The sequence below is a fragment of the Fundulus heteroclitus genome, chromosome 3 (assembly GCF_011125445.2).
Source record: "Fundulus heteroclitus isolate FHET01 chromosome 3, MU-UCD_Fhet_4.1, whole genome shotgun sequence".
Lineage (NCBI taxonomy): Eukaryota > Metazoa > Chordata > Actinopteri > Cyprinodontiformes > Fundulidae > Fundulus > Fundulus heteroclitus.
In genome coordinates, this window is record NC_046363.1 from 44,858,909 (window position 1) to 44,872,230 (window position 13,322).

The 13,322-nt window shown below is 37.8% G+C and overlaps 1 protein-coding gene across 2 annotated transcripts; it reads left to right on the forward strand.

The window, feature by feature from the left end:
* Positions 1-837: 837 nt before the first annotated feature.
* Positions 838-12,255, forward strand: zp3d.2 (zona pellucida glycoprotein 3d tandem duplicate 2). Of its 2 annotated transcripts, none has more exons than XM_036135510.1 (9): positions 838-953; positions 6,243-6,703; positions 8,614-8,729; positions 8,816-8,919; positions 9,766-9,940; positions 10,032-10,137; positions 10,236-10,321; positions 10,404-10,477; positions 11,913-12,255. In XM_036135510.1, the coding sequence occupies exons 1-9, from the start codon at positions 950-952 to the stop codon at positions 12,170-12,172; spliced, it is 1,386 nt and encodes a 461-aa protein (XP_035991403.1). In that variant the 5' UTR covers positions 838-949; the 3' UTR covers positions 12,173-12,255. The 2 variants fall into 2 exon arrangements, with proteins under 2 accessions (XP_035991403.1, XP_035991401.1); XM_036135508.1 differs by having other exon boundaries at positions 10,233-10,321; positions 11,913-12,253.
* The last annotated feature ends 1,067 nt before the right edge of the window (positions 12,256-13,322 follow it).

Genomic DNA, 13,322 nt, shown 5'->3' on the forward strand with positions numbered 1-13,322 from the left:
CTACATTACAAACTACGTAACGCTTTTTATTGTATTAAGTTGCATGAATAGACAACATCAATGACTACAATAGCTTAAATTTATCTGGATGAAATGGTTTTGAACTCATTCTGTCATCATAGTTTGTTGTTTTATTCCTTTTTTTTTGTAGACTGAATTTTTTCTGATTTCAGTTTTTAAATTAATAAGAGATATAATTTTTTACCTATAGTCAAACACTAGTAAAACCAACACAATCAAATGAAAGTTTTTTCTAAAAACATGTATAGAACAATTGTTATAGATAAATCTATACCTGAATAACCCTGATGTGTCATGGTGTCATTAAAATCACAGATGTTGCTCCATGAAACATGCAAACATGCAAAAATAAATACATTTAGTTAATAAAATATATATTACTTTTTTGTACACAATGCTCATAATTTGAATACAGAAACATGCAAAAATAAATACATTTAATAAAAATTACACAATCCTCATAATGTATATTAATAAATTTAATAAAAAAAATATATATATATATATATATATATATATATATATATATATATATATATATATTTACACAATGCTCATAATTTATATTTATTTATTTAGACGTTTATTATTTATACACTTTAACATGATATTTAGGTGCTACAGGACATCCCAATAAACCCCAGAAGAGGGGTCTTTAAAATGGCTAATAAAATCACATATGTTGTCTAAAAATTCTTCCAAATCTCAGATAGTTACATAAAATAGTTTTACGTTAAAAATGTGGGGTTTCTGATTAAAACCGTAGCAGTTGGCTGCAACATGTCAATCATCCAGCAGGTGGCGCCACTGCGCCTCCTTTTCTGACGCAGGTGCTCCTAATTGGACTCTGAGAACAGAGACCGCCGCAGCGCGACCAGAGAGAAGTTTCTTACAATCATTAAATCATCTAAAGGTGTTTAACCCGATCATGGGTTTGTGGTCTTGGGAGGTGGTAGCGGATGGTTGTGAGGTCGGAGGAGCTAAACGAGTTGGAATTGGGAGTTGCAGGTAAATGGTTAAAAAGACAAAGAAAAGGAGTGAAAGAGGAACTGATGAAGATAAAGAAAAAAGACTAAGTTGGACTCAAGGAAGCCGATATCGAGGAAATGATCAGGATCCAGTTGGGAAGACCCGTGGATTGGTGAAAAAATTGTGGACAAAACATAAGGCAGGTAGACACAGCTGTGCTGTGAATGGATCAGAGTGGGGAAATAGTATAGAGATTGAAAGTGACGAAAGTAGTGAATCATCAAGTAGTGAAAGGATGAGTTTAAAAAGAGGAAATTCTTTAGCGAAAGCAGGTGTAGAGAAGAGAGGTAGAGTGGAAAAAAGATGGGATGAGTCTGAGGAAGAAATGGAAAGGGAGACAAGAGAGTTCAAAGTGATTATTAGGGTTAATGAGGAGAAGGGATTGCAGTTAATCAGTCCAGTTAAGCTATCTATGATTCTGAAGAATCAAGTGGGAGATATTACAAATGCAAGAGTGTTGAGAGATGGTAACTTAATGGTAATCTGTAATACAGAGGAACAAAAAGACAGAGCAAGTAGGATGAAAGAAGTTGGAAAGTATAAAGTGACAAGCGTGAGTTTGGTACAAGAAGGAAGTAAGTGGAGGAAGGGAGTGATTTGGGGGATCCCAATTGAGGTTTCAAATGAAGAAATAAAATCAAATATCAGAGGGGGAAGAATTAAAGAGGTAAGAAGGATTCAGACCTTTAAAAATGGAAAGAAGGAGAACAGTGAAAGTGTTCTGATTGAATTTGATGAAGAAAGACTACCAGAGAGAGTGTATTTAGGATATTTGACCTATAATGTAAGAGAATATATTCCAAAACCGATCAGATGTTTTAAATGCCAAAGATTTGGACATACAGCACAGGCATGTAAAGGAAAGAGAAGATGTGCACGATGTGGAGAAGATCATGAATATGAACAATGCAACAAGAGCAGGCAGCCAAAATGTTGTAATTGTGGTGGTGATCACAGTGTGGCATATGGGGGATGTGAAGTAATGAAGAGAGCAGTGCAGATTCAACAAGTTAGAGTAAGAAACAAGTTATCCTATGCAGAAGCTGTTAAAGTAGTAAAGGAAAGAACAGAAGTTGAGGTGGAAAATAGAGTGGATACAGAATTGAACCAAACAAAAGAAAATAAAGTACATGTGGACTTAAAAAAGCTAGTGACATTCATTGCAGGGGTTATAAATGCAACTATGGAAATTAAATCAAAAACTGAAAGAATTCTAATTATTGTGAAAGCAGCAGCAAATCATCTTAGCATTAATGAAATAACATGGGAGGAAGTGAGAGATGAGCTTAGTGCTCAGGCCAGTCAGGAAGCAGTATCGATAGGATAGGTATAATATGGTCTTGATTTTACAATGGAATGCAAGAAGTCTAATAGCAAATGGACAGGAATTAAAATATTTTATTAATGAATTAGAAGAAGCTCCAGAAGTTATTTGTATTCAAGAATCTTGGTTAAAACCGCAATTAGAATTTAGAATATTAAGTTATGAAGCGGTTAGATTGGATAGGGTTAAAGGTAATGGTGGGGGATGTATTATTTTCATTAGGGAGGGAATACCATTTAGAGTGATTAAGAAAGGGAGAGAAGAAGAGTACGTTATGGTGGAAATTTGGATAAATGCAGAACCATATATTGTAGTAAATTATTACAATCCGGGGAAAAAATTAGAGTTAGATAAATTAAAAGAAATTCAGGGACAAAATAGGAATAGAATTATTTGGTGTGCGGATTTTAATGCCCATAGCAATTTATGGGGAGTACAAGGAACTGATGCGAATGGAGAAATTATAGAACAATTGTTGGAAGATAATCAATTAGTATGTATGAATGATGGAAGAGGGACAAGAGTAGATGTGCATACTGGAAAATGTTCAGCAATAGATTTAACTTTGGTGTCCAGTGATTTAGCTGGATTATGTGAATGGGAAATAGAACAAGAAACAACAGTAGGGAGTGATCATTTCCCAATTTATTGTAAAGTCCTTATTCCTAAAAAGAAGAGAGAGGGAGGAAGAAAGGAAAGATGGGTTTTTGATAAAGCAAAATGGAACATATTTAAATATATGTGTGAGAAATCCATGGCAGAAGTAAATTTAGAGTTAGATATAGAAAGTATAGAGAATAAGATAAGGGAAGTTATAATAAAAGTAGCAAAAACAACAATTCCGGTGAGCAAAGGTAAAAACATAAAGAAAGGGGTACCTTGGTGGACGCCTGAGTGTAGTGAAGCAATAAGGAAAAGAAATCGAGCTTTCAGAGTGTTGAAGAAAACACATAATTACAAAAATTTAATTGAATATAAAAAAAATCAAGCACAAGCAAAGAAAATTATTAAGAAAGCAAAGAAGACAAAGTGGAGAGAATTTTGTGATTCAATAGGTAGATCTACACCTATAGCCAATGTGTGGGGAATGATAAAGAAAATGAGGGGAAATACACAGATGAGAACATATCCAATACTAAAACACGAAGAAAGAATAATAATAAAAAATGAAGAGAAAGTAGAAATAATGGCAAGAACATTTGTAAAGATTCATAGTTCGGATAATTTAAATGAACAGGGGAAAATGAGAAGAGAAAAAACAAGGATGGCAAATGATTTTATTCTAGGAAATGGAATAACACCAGGAAATATCATGGATGTTTATTTTTCTAAACAAGAACTGAAGAGAGCAATATCTAGAACAGGATTAACAGCTCCAGGAAAGGATCAGATAAACTACATTATGTTAAAAAATTTAGGGGATCAAGCTGAAGAAAAACTTCTAGGCTTATATAATAAAGTATGGGAAGAAGGAAGAGTACCGTCTAATTGGAAGGAAGCAGTCATAGTACCAATCATTAAACCAGGAAAAGATCCAACAAACCCCTCAAGTTACAGACCAATAGCACTTACTTCATGTTTAGGAAAGGTAATGGAAAGAATGATAACGGAAAGAATTACATACTATGTAGAAAGTAAAGGTTTATTGTATTCATGTCAAAGTGGATTTCGAAAAGGAAGGAGCACAATGGATCCAGTGGTGTGCCTGGAAACAGATATTAGAAAAGCTCAAATTAATAAAGAAGTAGTTGTAGCAGTATTTTTTGATATAGAGAAGGCATATGACATGGTATGGAAAGACGGATTGCTTATAAAATTATATAAAATGGGGATTACGGGAAGGGCTTATAATTGGATTAAAGATTTTTTGTCAAATAGAGATATACAGGTACAGATGGGAATAGCATTATCTAATAAATATAAAATTGATAATGGAACTCCACAAGGAAGTATTATTAGTCCATTATTATTTTCCATTATGATTAACGATGTCTTTAAAGAAGTAGATCAGGATGTCATGAAATCATTGTTTGCTGATGATGGAGCTTTGTGGAGGAAAGGGAAAAATGTAAAAATAGTATATAAGAAAATACAGAAGGCTATTGATTCTGTTGAAAATTGGGCGTATAACTGGGGAGTTAAATTCTCAGTAGATAAAACAAAGACAGTTGTATTTAGTAGGAAGAAAATAGAGGAAATTGAATTAAAAATGTATGGAGAAAAAATAGAAAAAGTAAGTAAATTTCGGTTTTTAGGAATTATGTTTGATTCCAAACTTTTATGGGGAGATCATGTAAAGTATATTGAAGGGAAATGTAAAAAGGTTATAAATATAATGAGATGTTTAGTAGGTATAAATTGGGGAGCAGATAAAATAAATTTAAAAAAGATATATATAGCCTTGATAAGATCAGTGTTAGATTATGGATGTGTAGTTTATAAGCAAGCTGCAAAAACTATAATTAATAAATTAGAAGTAATTCAAAATCAGGCTCTAAGATTATGCTGTGGAGCGTTGAAAACGTCTTCTTCCTTGGCAGTACAGGTTGAAATGGGAGAAAGGCCTTTATATTTAAGACAAAAACAAATAATGCTTAATTATTGGGTGAGTTTGCAGGGACAGGAGGAGGGGAAAAATCCAGCAGTAGGAATACTGAGAACATGTTGGGAGAGTGGAAAAGCAAAAAGAGACTGTTTTGCATGGGCAGCAAATAAATCCGCTAGGGAAATGGGAATACAAGGAATGAAGTACTGTGCTGCGGTGCCTTACTCAATTACTCCCTTTTGGCTGTTTCCAAATATAAATGTTGACCTAGAGGTTAGTAAAAAAATGCAGGTTAATAAGGATAATAACTGGGTAAATTTTGTAAGTGATAGAATTAATAAAGTATATAATAATTATACAATTGTATATACAGATGGTTCAAAAGATCTAGTTACAAACAAAACAGGACTTGCTTATGTTATTCCTGAATTAGATATATGTATGAAACAAAGAACACCTGATTATTTAGCGGTTTACACGGTGGAAATGATAGCGATAAAAATGGCCTTGCAGTGGGTAGAGGAAAATAAAACTAAAAAAGTTCTTATATGTTCAGACTCATTATCAGTACTAATGTCTATATTAAATATTTCATCTGAAAGTCGCATGGACTTGGTATACGAAATTTATGAAGCGGTATTCAGAATGAGACAAATGCAAATAGATATTAGATTTATGTGGATACCAGCTCATAAGGGTATTGAAGGAAATGAAATGGCAGATCAATTAGCTAAGATGTCTTTAAAACAAATTAGAATTATGGAAATAGAGTATTGTAAATCAGAAATTAAATCAATTATTAAAAATAAAATCAATTCTGAATGGCAACAATTATGGGAAGAAGGAACTAAAGGTCGTCATTTGTTTCATATACAAAAGAAAGTAGGGAAAATGGAGGTAATTGGAGAGAATCGAAAAGAACAAGTAGTAATGACAAGAATACGATTAGGACATACTGGGTTAAATAAAACTTTAAATATGATTGGTAAACACCCAACAGGTAGTTGTGAATGTGGAAGGGGGATGGAAACAGTGGAACATGTAATAATTCATTGTGAGAAGTATAAGATAAGTAGAGAGAAGCTAAAACAAGAAATAATGAAATATGATATAGGGAGAATAGATCTTAATAAAATATTAATTAAACATAAAATAAATAAAGCAGTTATAAATTTTTTAAAGGAAACAGGGTTGTATGTAAGGATTTAGTAAAGGGAGAAACTCTGGTCCACACTCCAGCATAGTAGATGGCGATAATACATCTAAACGTTAGATGTCACCCGCCAATAAAAAATCAGAAGAAGAAGAAGAACCCGATCATGGTTCTCCTGCTGCTGCTCCTCCTGCTCTCCTCCGCCCATCAAGCCTGTCAGGCGGTCCAAAGCCCGAACCGAACCGGCCTCCTGCTGCCGAGGGGCCAAACAGCGACCCTGCTGCAGCAGCGCTACCTCAGCCTGCCCATGTATCTGGACTCGGACCTGCCGCTGCTGCGGAGGGACTTTTTCTCCCCGGCCAGAGGCACCGGGCAGGAGGCTTTACCGCAGCCGGTCAGGGAGCTGCTGCTGCCCGTGTGGCCCCACGCCAGCGGCCCGCCCAGCGTGTCGGGGGCCGCCGTGAGGACTTCCTGTGAGCGCAACAAGATGCAGCTGCAGGTGGAGAGGAGCGTCCTGGGCTCCGGAGACGCAGGTTCTCACCTGAAGCTGGGGACCTGCTCAGTCAGCAGGTCTACTGAAGATCACGTTTACTTTGAGTACGATCTGCGCATGTGCGGAACCAAGCGTACCGTGAGTGTCAACACTCCATGGTGGACATGGATCATATTATAATATGATAACAATGGTTAGACTGAAAGCATCGGGATCACATGTTTTAATTAAAACCAACTGATTTTAGGGTTGCTATGATACTAAAATGTAAAACTTGATATTAAGACCCAGGAAAATATTTGATACTTGATACAATTTTCTATACTACGGGATTAAAAAAATGATAAAGCCATAAAAAAAATATTTTAACATGAAAGACTGACCTTTTTCAATCTCAACATGCTTTCTCAACATAATGCTAGTTAAATAAGTGTGCAAATAAAAGTTAAATAACCCAAATATAACATATGCCTAGTAGCATGCAGCCACAGCTAATCACACATGAATGCGGACCACCGGCCGCGCCAGCATCAATTATATGTTTAATGTATTAAAGTAACACTTTAATTTATTAAGATGTTGGAATTCATCATTGAGGCCAGGATGTCAGTCCTTGAGGTGTTTGGCCTGTTTATTGTGCTGCTTGATTAACTAAAACATTACCTTTAATGTGTCAGTAAACATAAAGCAGGGTTCTCCCCAGAAACTATATAGTGGAGCGGCTGTCATATTTCACCCAAAGCATGACGCATCTGGAGGAGGAAGCTGTAGCATTTTCACTGTTTCAAGTACAAATGGAGGACATTTCCTGCAACTTAAGCTTTCAGTCCACTCTAAATATAAAACTTAAGATGCGTCAGAAAATACCCAACAGCAAGTTCTTAAGGTCAAATGAAATGTTGTTTATTGCTAACAATATGTACAAATACTAGTAGAAAGGTACCATTTGCAACAAATACACACTGTTCTCCTTCATGTTGTCTAGCCCAGAGGTCTGCAACCTGTGGCTCTTCCACAGTGGCTCTCTATAACTTTGGCTACAAATTACATTTTTATTATGGTATCAAAATGTAAATACTTTAATTTATTAACATGTTGGAATTCATCATGGAGGCCAGGATGTCAGTCCTTGAGATGTTTGGCCTGTTTATTGTGCTGCTTGACTTTGTTGCACCACTTTAAAGGATTGTTTGCTCACAGACTTATCAGGATTTTTGGGTTTTCCTTCTCTGTTTGCCTCATATGCTAAATATTTAATACGACACCGTGCCAGATTAGTGTTGTATCCGGATACAGCGTTTGAGTATCGATACTTTTGACAACCCTAATTGATTTTACGTGTGAACACATCCCTCCTTAGTCTCAAGACACTAAAGTCTCCATAATTTAGAAATCCTTTAATTTCCCTTTTAAACCAATCCCCGTGGTGAAGATGCACCAATCAGGCATTTCCCGGATGATGCCAGTTTTCTTTTAAGGTGTGCCCTGTCTCATGCAGTTTAGATCAGTGAGATTTTTTTCTATAAATGTATGTAACACACAAAGAAGAGCAATTCTGCTGCAGGATCCTTACAAGAGGCCTTGAATGCTGCAGACAATGATGGACAGACTTTGTCATCCAGCTGCACATTCATGATGTACATTTGAGTGAAATTTTGTCGCAAGGCTCCACGTGAAAAAAAAAGAGAAACATTTATAAATATGTATCTGTCAATTTGAAATTTATTTGTGTTAATGGACGTCCAAGAGGGACCAGGAACCTGCAGGCTCTGCACTTGTGTTGCCACCAGTGCAGAGCTTGGTCAGCATCAGTAGCAGGAGAAGTTTCACTAAGAAGAGCAACAACCTATGTCCAAAACAATCGTGACAGGCAGACTGAAATCCTGCAAAAACAAGATGGAGAGACAGAACCCAACAAACTGGATCAACTCAATGCACTAAAAACAGGAACGGGTTTCCAATCAATTGTTCCAAATGTCCACACCCAGCTGGACTCACGAAAGACTTTAAAGGCCTAAACTGACATTTTTTCCTCCGTTTATTTACAGATGATCAACAACCAGATTGTCTACTTTAACATGTTGCGTTATGACCCGCCCAAACCCAGAGGACCGATCAGACGAGCGGCGCCCTTCAGCATGCCGGTGGCTTGTTATTTCAACAGGTGAGGTTGGGTTTAAGCCACGTTTCATCGCGGAGCTGAAATCACGTTTGTTTCTTTTAACTTGCACGCTGCCTTTAACCGTTTAGGTTTGTTTATTCGTATAAAGTCGGATACACTCCGAAGGTGCAGATGCAGAAGGTCCTGAAGAAGATGAAGAACTCTGCTGAATTTGTTCTGACACCAAGAAACGGTAACCAGCGGTAACTGTGAGGAACGCAAAAATTCACCTGAATTATTTTCCTGTTTCTAAATGAACAAAATACCATTTTGTTTGGTGAGAATGCCGCCACCAGCTTCAGTTTACTGGTACTGGTAGAAATCTGGGGGGGTTGGACAAAGATTCAAAATATAGTTGAATGAAGCATTTACCACCTTCGCCTTTTAACTAAAGCTGAGACTATTTTCTTAACCGTTCTGATCCTGAGACGCTCTATTTAAATCCAGGAAGATTTCTAAGTTTTATTATTTGTTCTGTTTTTGAAAGATTTTTATGTTTTTTTTTTTTTTATTATTTGTTTTTTATTGTACAGCACTTTGTCTGTCTGGTTGGCCGTTACAAACGAAGGGCTGTAGGTATAAACTAAATAAATGAAACACAATTTTGCTCTTCTGTCTAAAAACATGTAATTTGCATTTAAACGGGACAAAAGGCAAACTGACAGTGACTGCTTTTATTATTTTCACTAGCAAGTTCACCACCATGGTGAAGAGCACTAGGCTCAGCACAGAGAGCTTTTATGTTTCTGGGTGGGGTGCCTGTCTATTAGATCTCTAACCCACTGCCTCAGACATTTATCCTGATTTCCTCCTCTTAATCTGGACAAATGAACAAAACTCTTTACCATATTAGCTCACAGTCCATCTGGAGACTTTATCACTACATATTTCTTGATTTCAGACATGAGAAAAAAATTATTACAAGCCTAACCCGGTTAAACAGCCAGAATTGCAGAACTAATTAAATATGCTCTTTATTTTTTCCCCCTCAATGTTAAAAACTTAGATTACATTGACGTGCCTTTCATTTGCCTTCCAGCTCAGTGGAACCAGCTTTCCAGGTCCGACCACTTTGTCCTCGGTGAGCCCATGTTCTTTGCTGCTGAGGCGGAAGCTTTGTCCAGAGATGAGCGACTGTACGTCCACACATGTTACGTGACCCCAGAGGAGTCCCACACCTCCACGCCTCAGTTTCCAGTCGTAACTAACTTTGGGTAATCCCCATCTGGCATTTATTTTAGAGAAAACCCTGATATTTTAACAGAAAAGCATTTAGGTTGCGCTCCCCCGTCTCTCCTGATCCAGATGCATGGTTGAAAGTAAGAACGGCCGCTCCAGATTCATCCCCCACAAAAACAACGCAGTGAGATTTTCTCTTGATGCCTTCGTCTTTAAGGGAATGACGGGTCAGGTGAGCAAAGTTTGTTATAACCTTTATATTTCACACTTCTTTTTGCTTTAAAAAGTCCAGATATGACAGAAAACCTGAATCTTTATCTCGTGCAGCAGCTCTACATGCACTGCAGCATGGTTGTGGGCAGTTCTGCTCCGACACCAACAGCTAAGTCCTGCAACTATGACACAAAAGTCCGAAGGTTTGTCTTGTTTTACTGGAAGAAGTGTAAAAAATCCTGTGAATTATTGAGGGATGGACTTTTTGTTCTGGTCTTTCTGCAGGTGGGTGGAGCTGTTTGGGTCCGAGTCGGTCTGCGACTGCTGTGAGTCCAGCTGCAGCTCAGATCAGTCAACAGGTTAGTTAACTGTAGTTTTAACTTAACTAAAACATTACCTTTAATGTGTCAGTAAACATAAAGCAGGGTTCTCCCCAGAAACTTAGAGTATAGTGGAGCGGCTGTCATATTTCACCTAAAGCATGACGCATCTGGAGGAGGAAGCTGTAGCATTTTCACTGTTTCAAGTACAAATGGAGGACATTTCCTGCAACTTAAGCTTTCAGTCCACTCTAAATATAAAACTTAAGATGCATCAGAAAATACCCAACAACAAGTTCTTAAGGTCAAATGGAATATTTATTGCTAACAATATGTACAAATACTAGTAGAAAGGTAACATTTGCAGGGAAATACACAATGTCCTCCTTCATGTGGTCTAGCCCAGGGGTCTATGTGGCTCTGTGGACCTTCCACAGTGGCTCTCTATAACTTTGGCTAAAAATTATATTTTTATCATGGTATTTAAATGTAATAATGAGAATAAATGCAGGTTTTAGTAGTTTTCTTTCTTGGAATAATTGCTTTTAATTTTCACAACAGAATTATGCTTAAAGTGCCACTAATATTTCATTTTAAATCAATATTTTTTAATTATGTTGGAAGCAGATTTTGTTTTACATCATTATCCACAAATATCAACATCCCATCCATTCTCTTTTTTTAAACCTCAAAATAGACATAAATGGTGTTTCATTAACAATGACATGTTTCCTACAGTAGATCTTTATCAAAAATTATAACTTGTCTATTTTCAAAAGGCCAGGCAACATTTACGGCTCTGAACGAGTTTAATTCAAGTGGACTGAAGGCAAAATGGCTCTTTAGACTGTAAAGGTTGCAGACCCCTGGACTAGCCTACAAACTACTGCTCTGTTTATTCTCACACATGGAAATGTCTCTTTAAAGGTTTGTGTGAGGTCAGATTTCCACCATAAGCTCCATAACGCTCCCAGGTGCCGGTTATCGGTTCAAATGTGAAAAGAACCCATCCCTACAAGTTATAACTTTACATAAAGAAAGGACAACTCTTACAAAAGAAGTGCTGCAAATGCATTTTGATCATCTTGTAAAGTTATACTTTGGTATCTGTTTCACAAATAAGGAAATATTAAATCGTTTTAACACATAAGCAACAAATCATCTAAGGAAAGAAGTGTTTTGTGACCCTGCGGGGCGTCCCCCCCCCCCCCCCCCACACTTTGGCAGAGCGCTGCTCATTGCTGATGTCTTTCCATCCTGGCGTTGGGTTAACAGAAACCTGTAAGCTCCAGAGAACTGTTCATCAGGTGTTCTCGTTCTGCTCCATTATGTAAATTTTTCCTATTTACTGTCTTAGCAACGCAGTTTGGTGAGAATTTAACTAAATTGAACATTTGCCAACAAAGTGACAAAGTCTAACCAGCTAATCTGACTGAAAGGTTAACCAAAGTCAGCTGTATGTTTCATATTTCAGAGACTGAAGTCATCAGCAGCACATCTTGGACAATAAATCCTGAAGTGAAATCCGCGTCTCTGAACCAGAAGAGGAAGACGGCGGGCAGCAGCAGAGATCTGACAGAAAGCCCAGCAGGGAGGACCGAGGAGAAGCTGTGGCCTGCAGGAGTGGTCGGTGTTCAGATGGGTGGGGGGGCGGAGGGGAGGCGGGGGAAAGACGGCGAGGAGAAGCTCTCTGCACTTCAAGCAATGTTTGAGGACATCTTTGATTTTGACTGAGAGGTTTGGTCAACTTTTAGTTTAGAGTTTAGTGCATGTAAAAGAAAATTGGTGAATAAAATAAATATTTCAGTTAAATCTTCGGTTACTTTTCTGACCAGGAAATAAAACCTGGTTTGCATATTTTTAATGCATTCAGCTCAGTGAGTTCTGGGTCCGTCTGGACCAGGAAACGTCTGAAGGAGCTCTGCAGCTTTTAGATGTTTCTGCTGAAACTCACCTGAATCAAACAGCATGGTCGTTAGCAGGCATGCTAAGAAGCTAATTCACCAAATCGATTTGCTGTGTTGGATTAGGGATGTGTCTAAAAGTTGCAGGACACCGACCCTCAAAGGATGCATCTGAACTGGATGTCCAAACCGTCCCAGAGGACGGAGGAGAAGATGGAGGAGCAGCAGCTCTACTCTGAGGAGCTCCCCTCCTTATCTCCGAGGACAGAAGCTGGTTTCAGCATCCAGGACTTTAGGGTTTTACTCCTGATCCATGTCACACAATCCTATGATGGAATTCCTCTGTAAGTTTTCATAGTTTCACATCCGCCCCCGAGGGAACAGTCCACGGTTTTCTGGTTGAAAATCGCGGCCTCAGATTTGGAGGAGCTGACTGTCGTCTCATCTGCTTCAGATCTGTCAGCAAATATCACAAACCATGATGGAGATGAGGAGCAGTCTCAAAAATCTCCACATTAAACTAGATGCTGAAAATGGACCTCCTTCTTCTGGTACACATACCAGGACCTGGTATGTGTACCAGTTCCTCTATAATCCACAAAACACATTTGGACTGAAATATATGACTCTGAAGTCCACATTCAGCAGCTCCACCAAGTAAGAAGTCTGTTTCACAAACCGGATGATGGACCGCCTTAATCCTGGACCCTAATATTGAGGGTTCTCCATTTTATACCAGAACATTTGAAGTGAAGCGGATTTTTTTTTTCTCCTGTTAAGACATTCTGATCTGTTTGGATCTATTTTAAAGTTGGAAGCTTAAAAAAAAAAAGGAATCTTTTTCTGATCATTGAATGGAGGCAACGGGTGGCAGTGATGACACTCTGTGGTGTGGAAGTTGTTGCTGTGGAGGAAAGAATCAAATCAAAGGTGACGGGAAATAGTCTGCAGACGCCAGAGAGGCACAAGATGCTTCTAGA

What these genes read in the sequence shown, in the direction of transcription:
- zp3d.2 (XM_036135508.1), top strand. An exon ending in TGTTCTGACACCAAGAAACG is followed by an intron (nt 8,920 to 9,765) that starts GTAACCAGCGGT and finishes TTTGCCTTCCAG; the next exon opens with CTCAGTGGAACCAGCTTTCC. An exon ending in CCAGTCGTAACTAACTTTGG is followed by an intron (nt 9,941 to 10,031) that starts GTAATCCCCATC and finishes CTCCTGATCCAG; the next exon opens with ATGCATGGTTGAAAGTAAGA.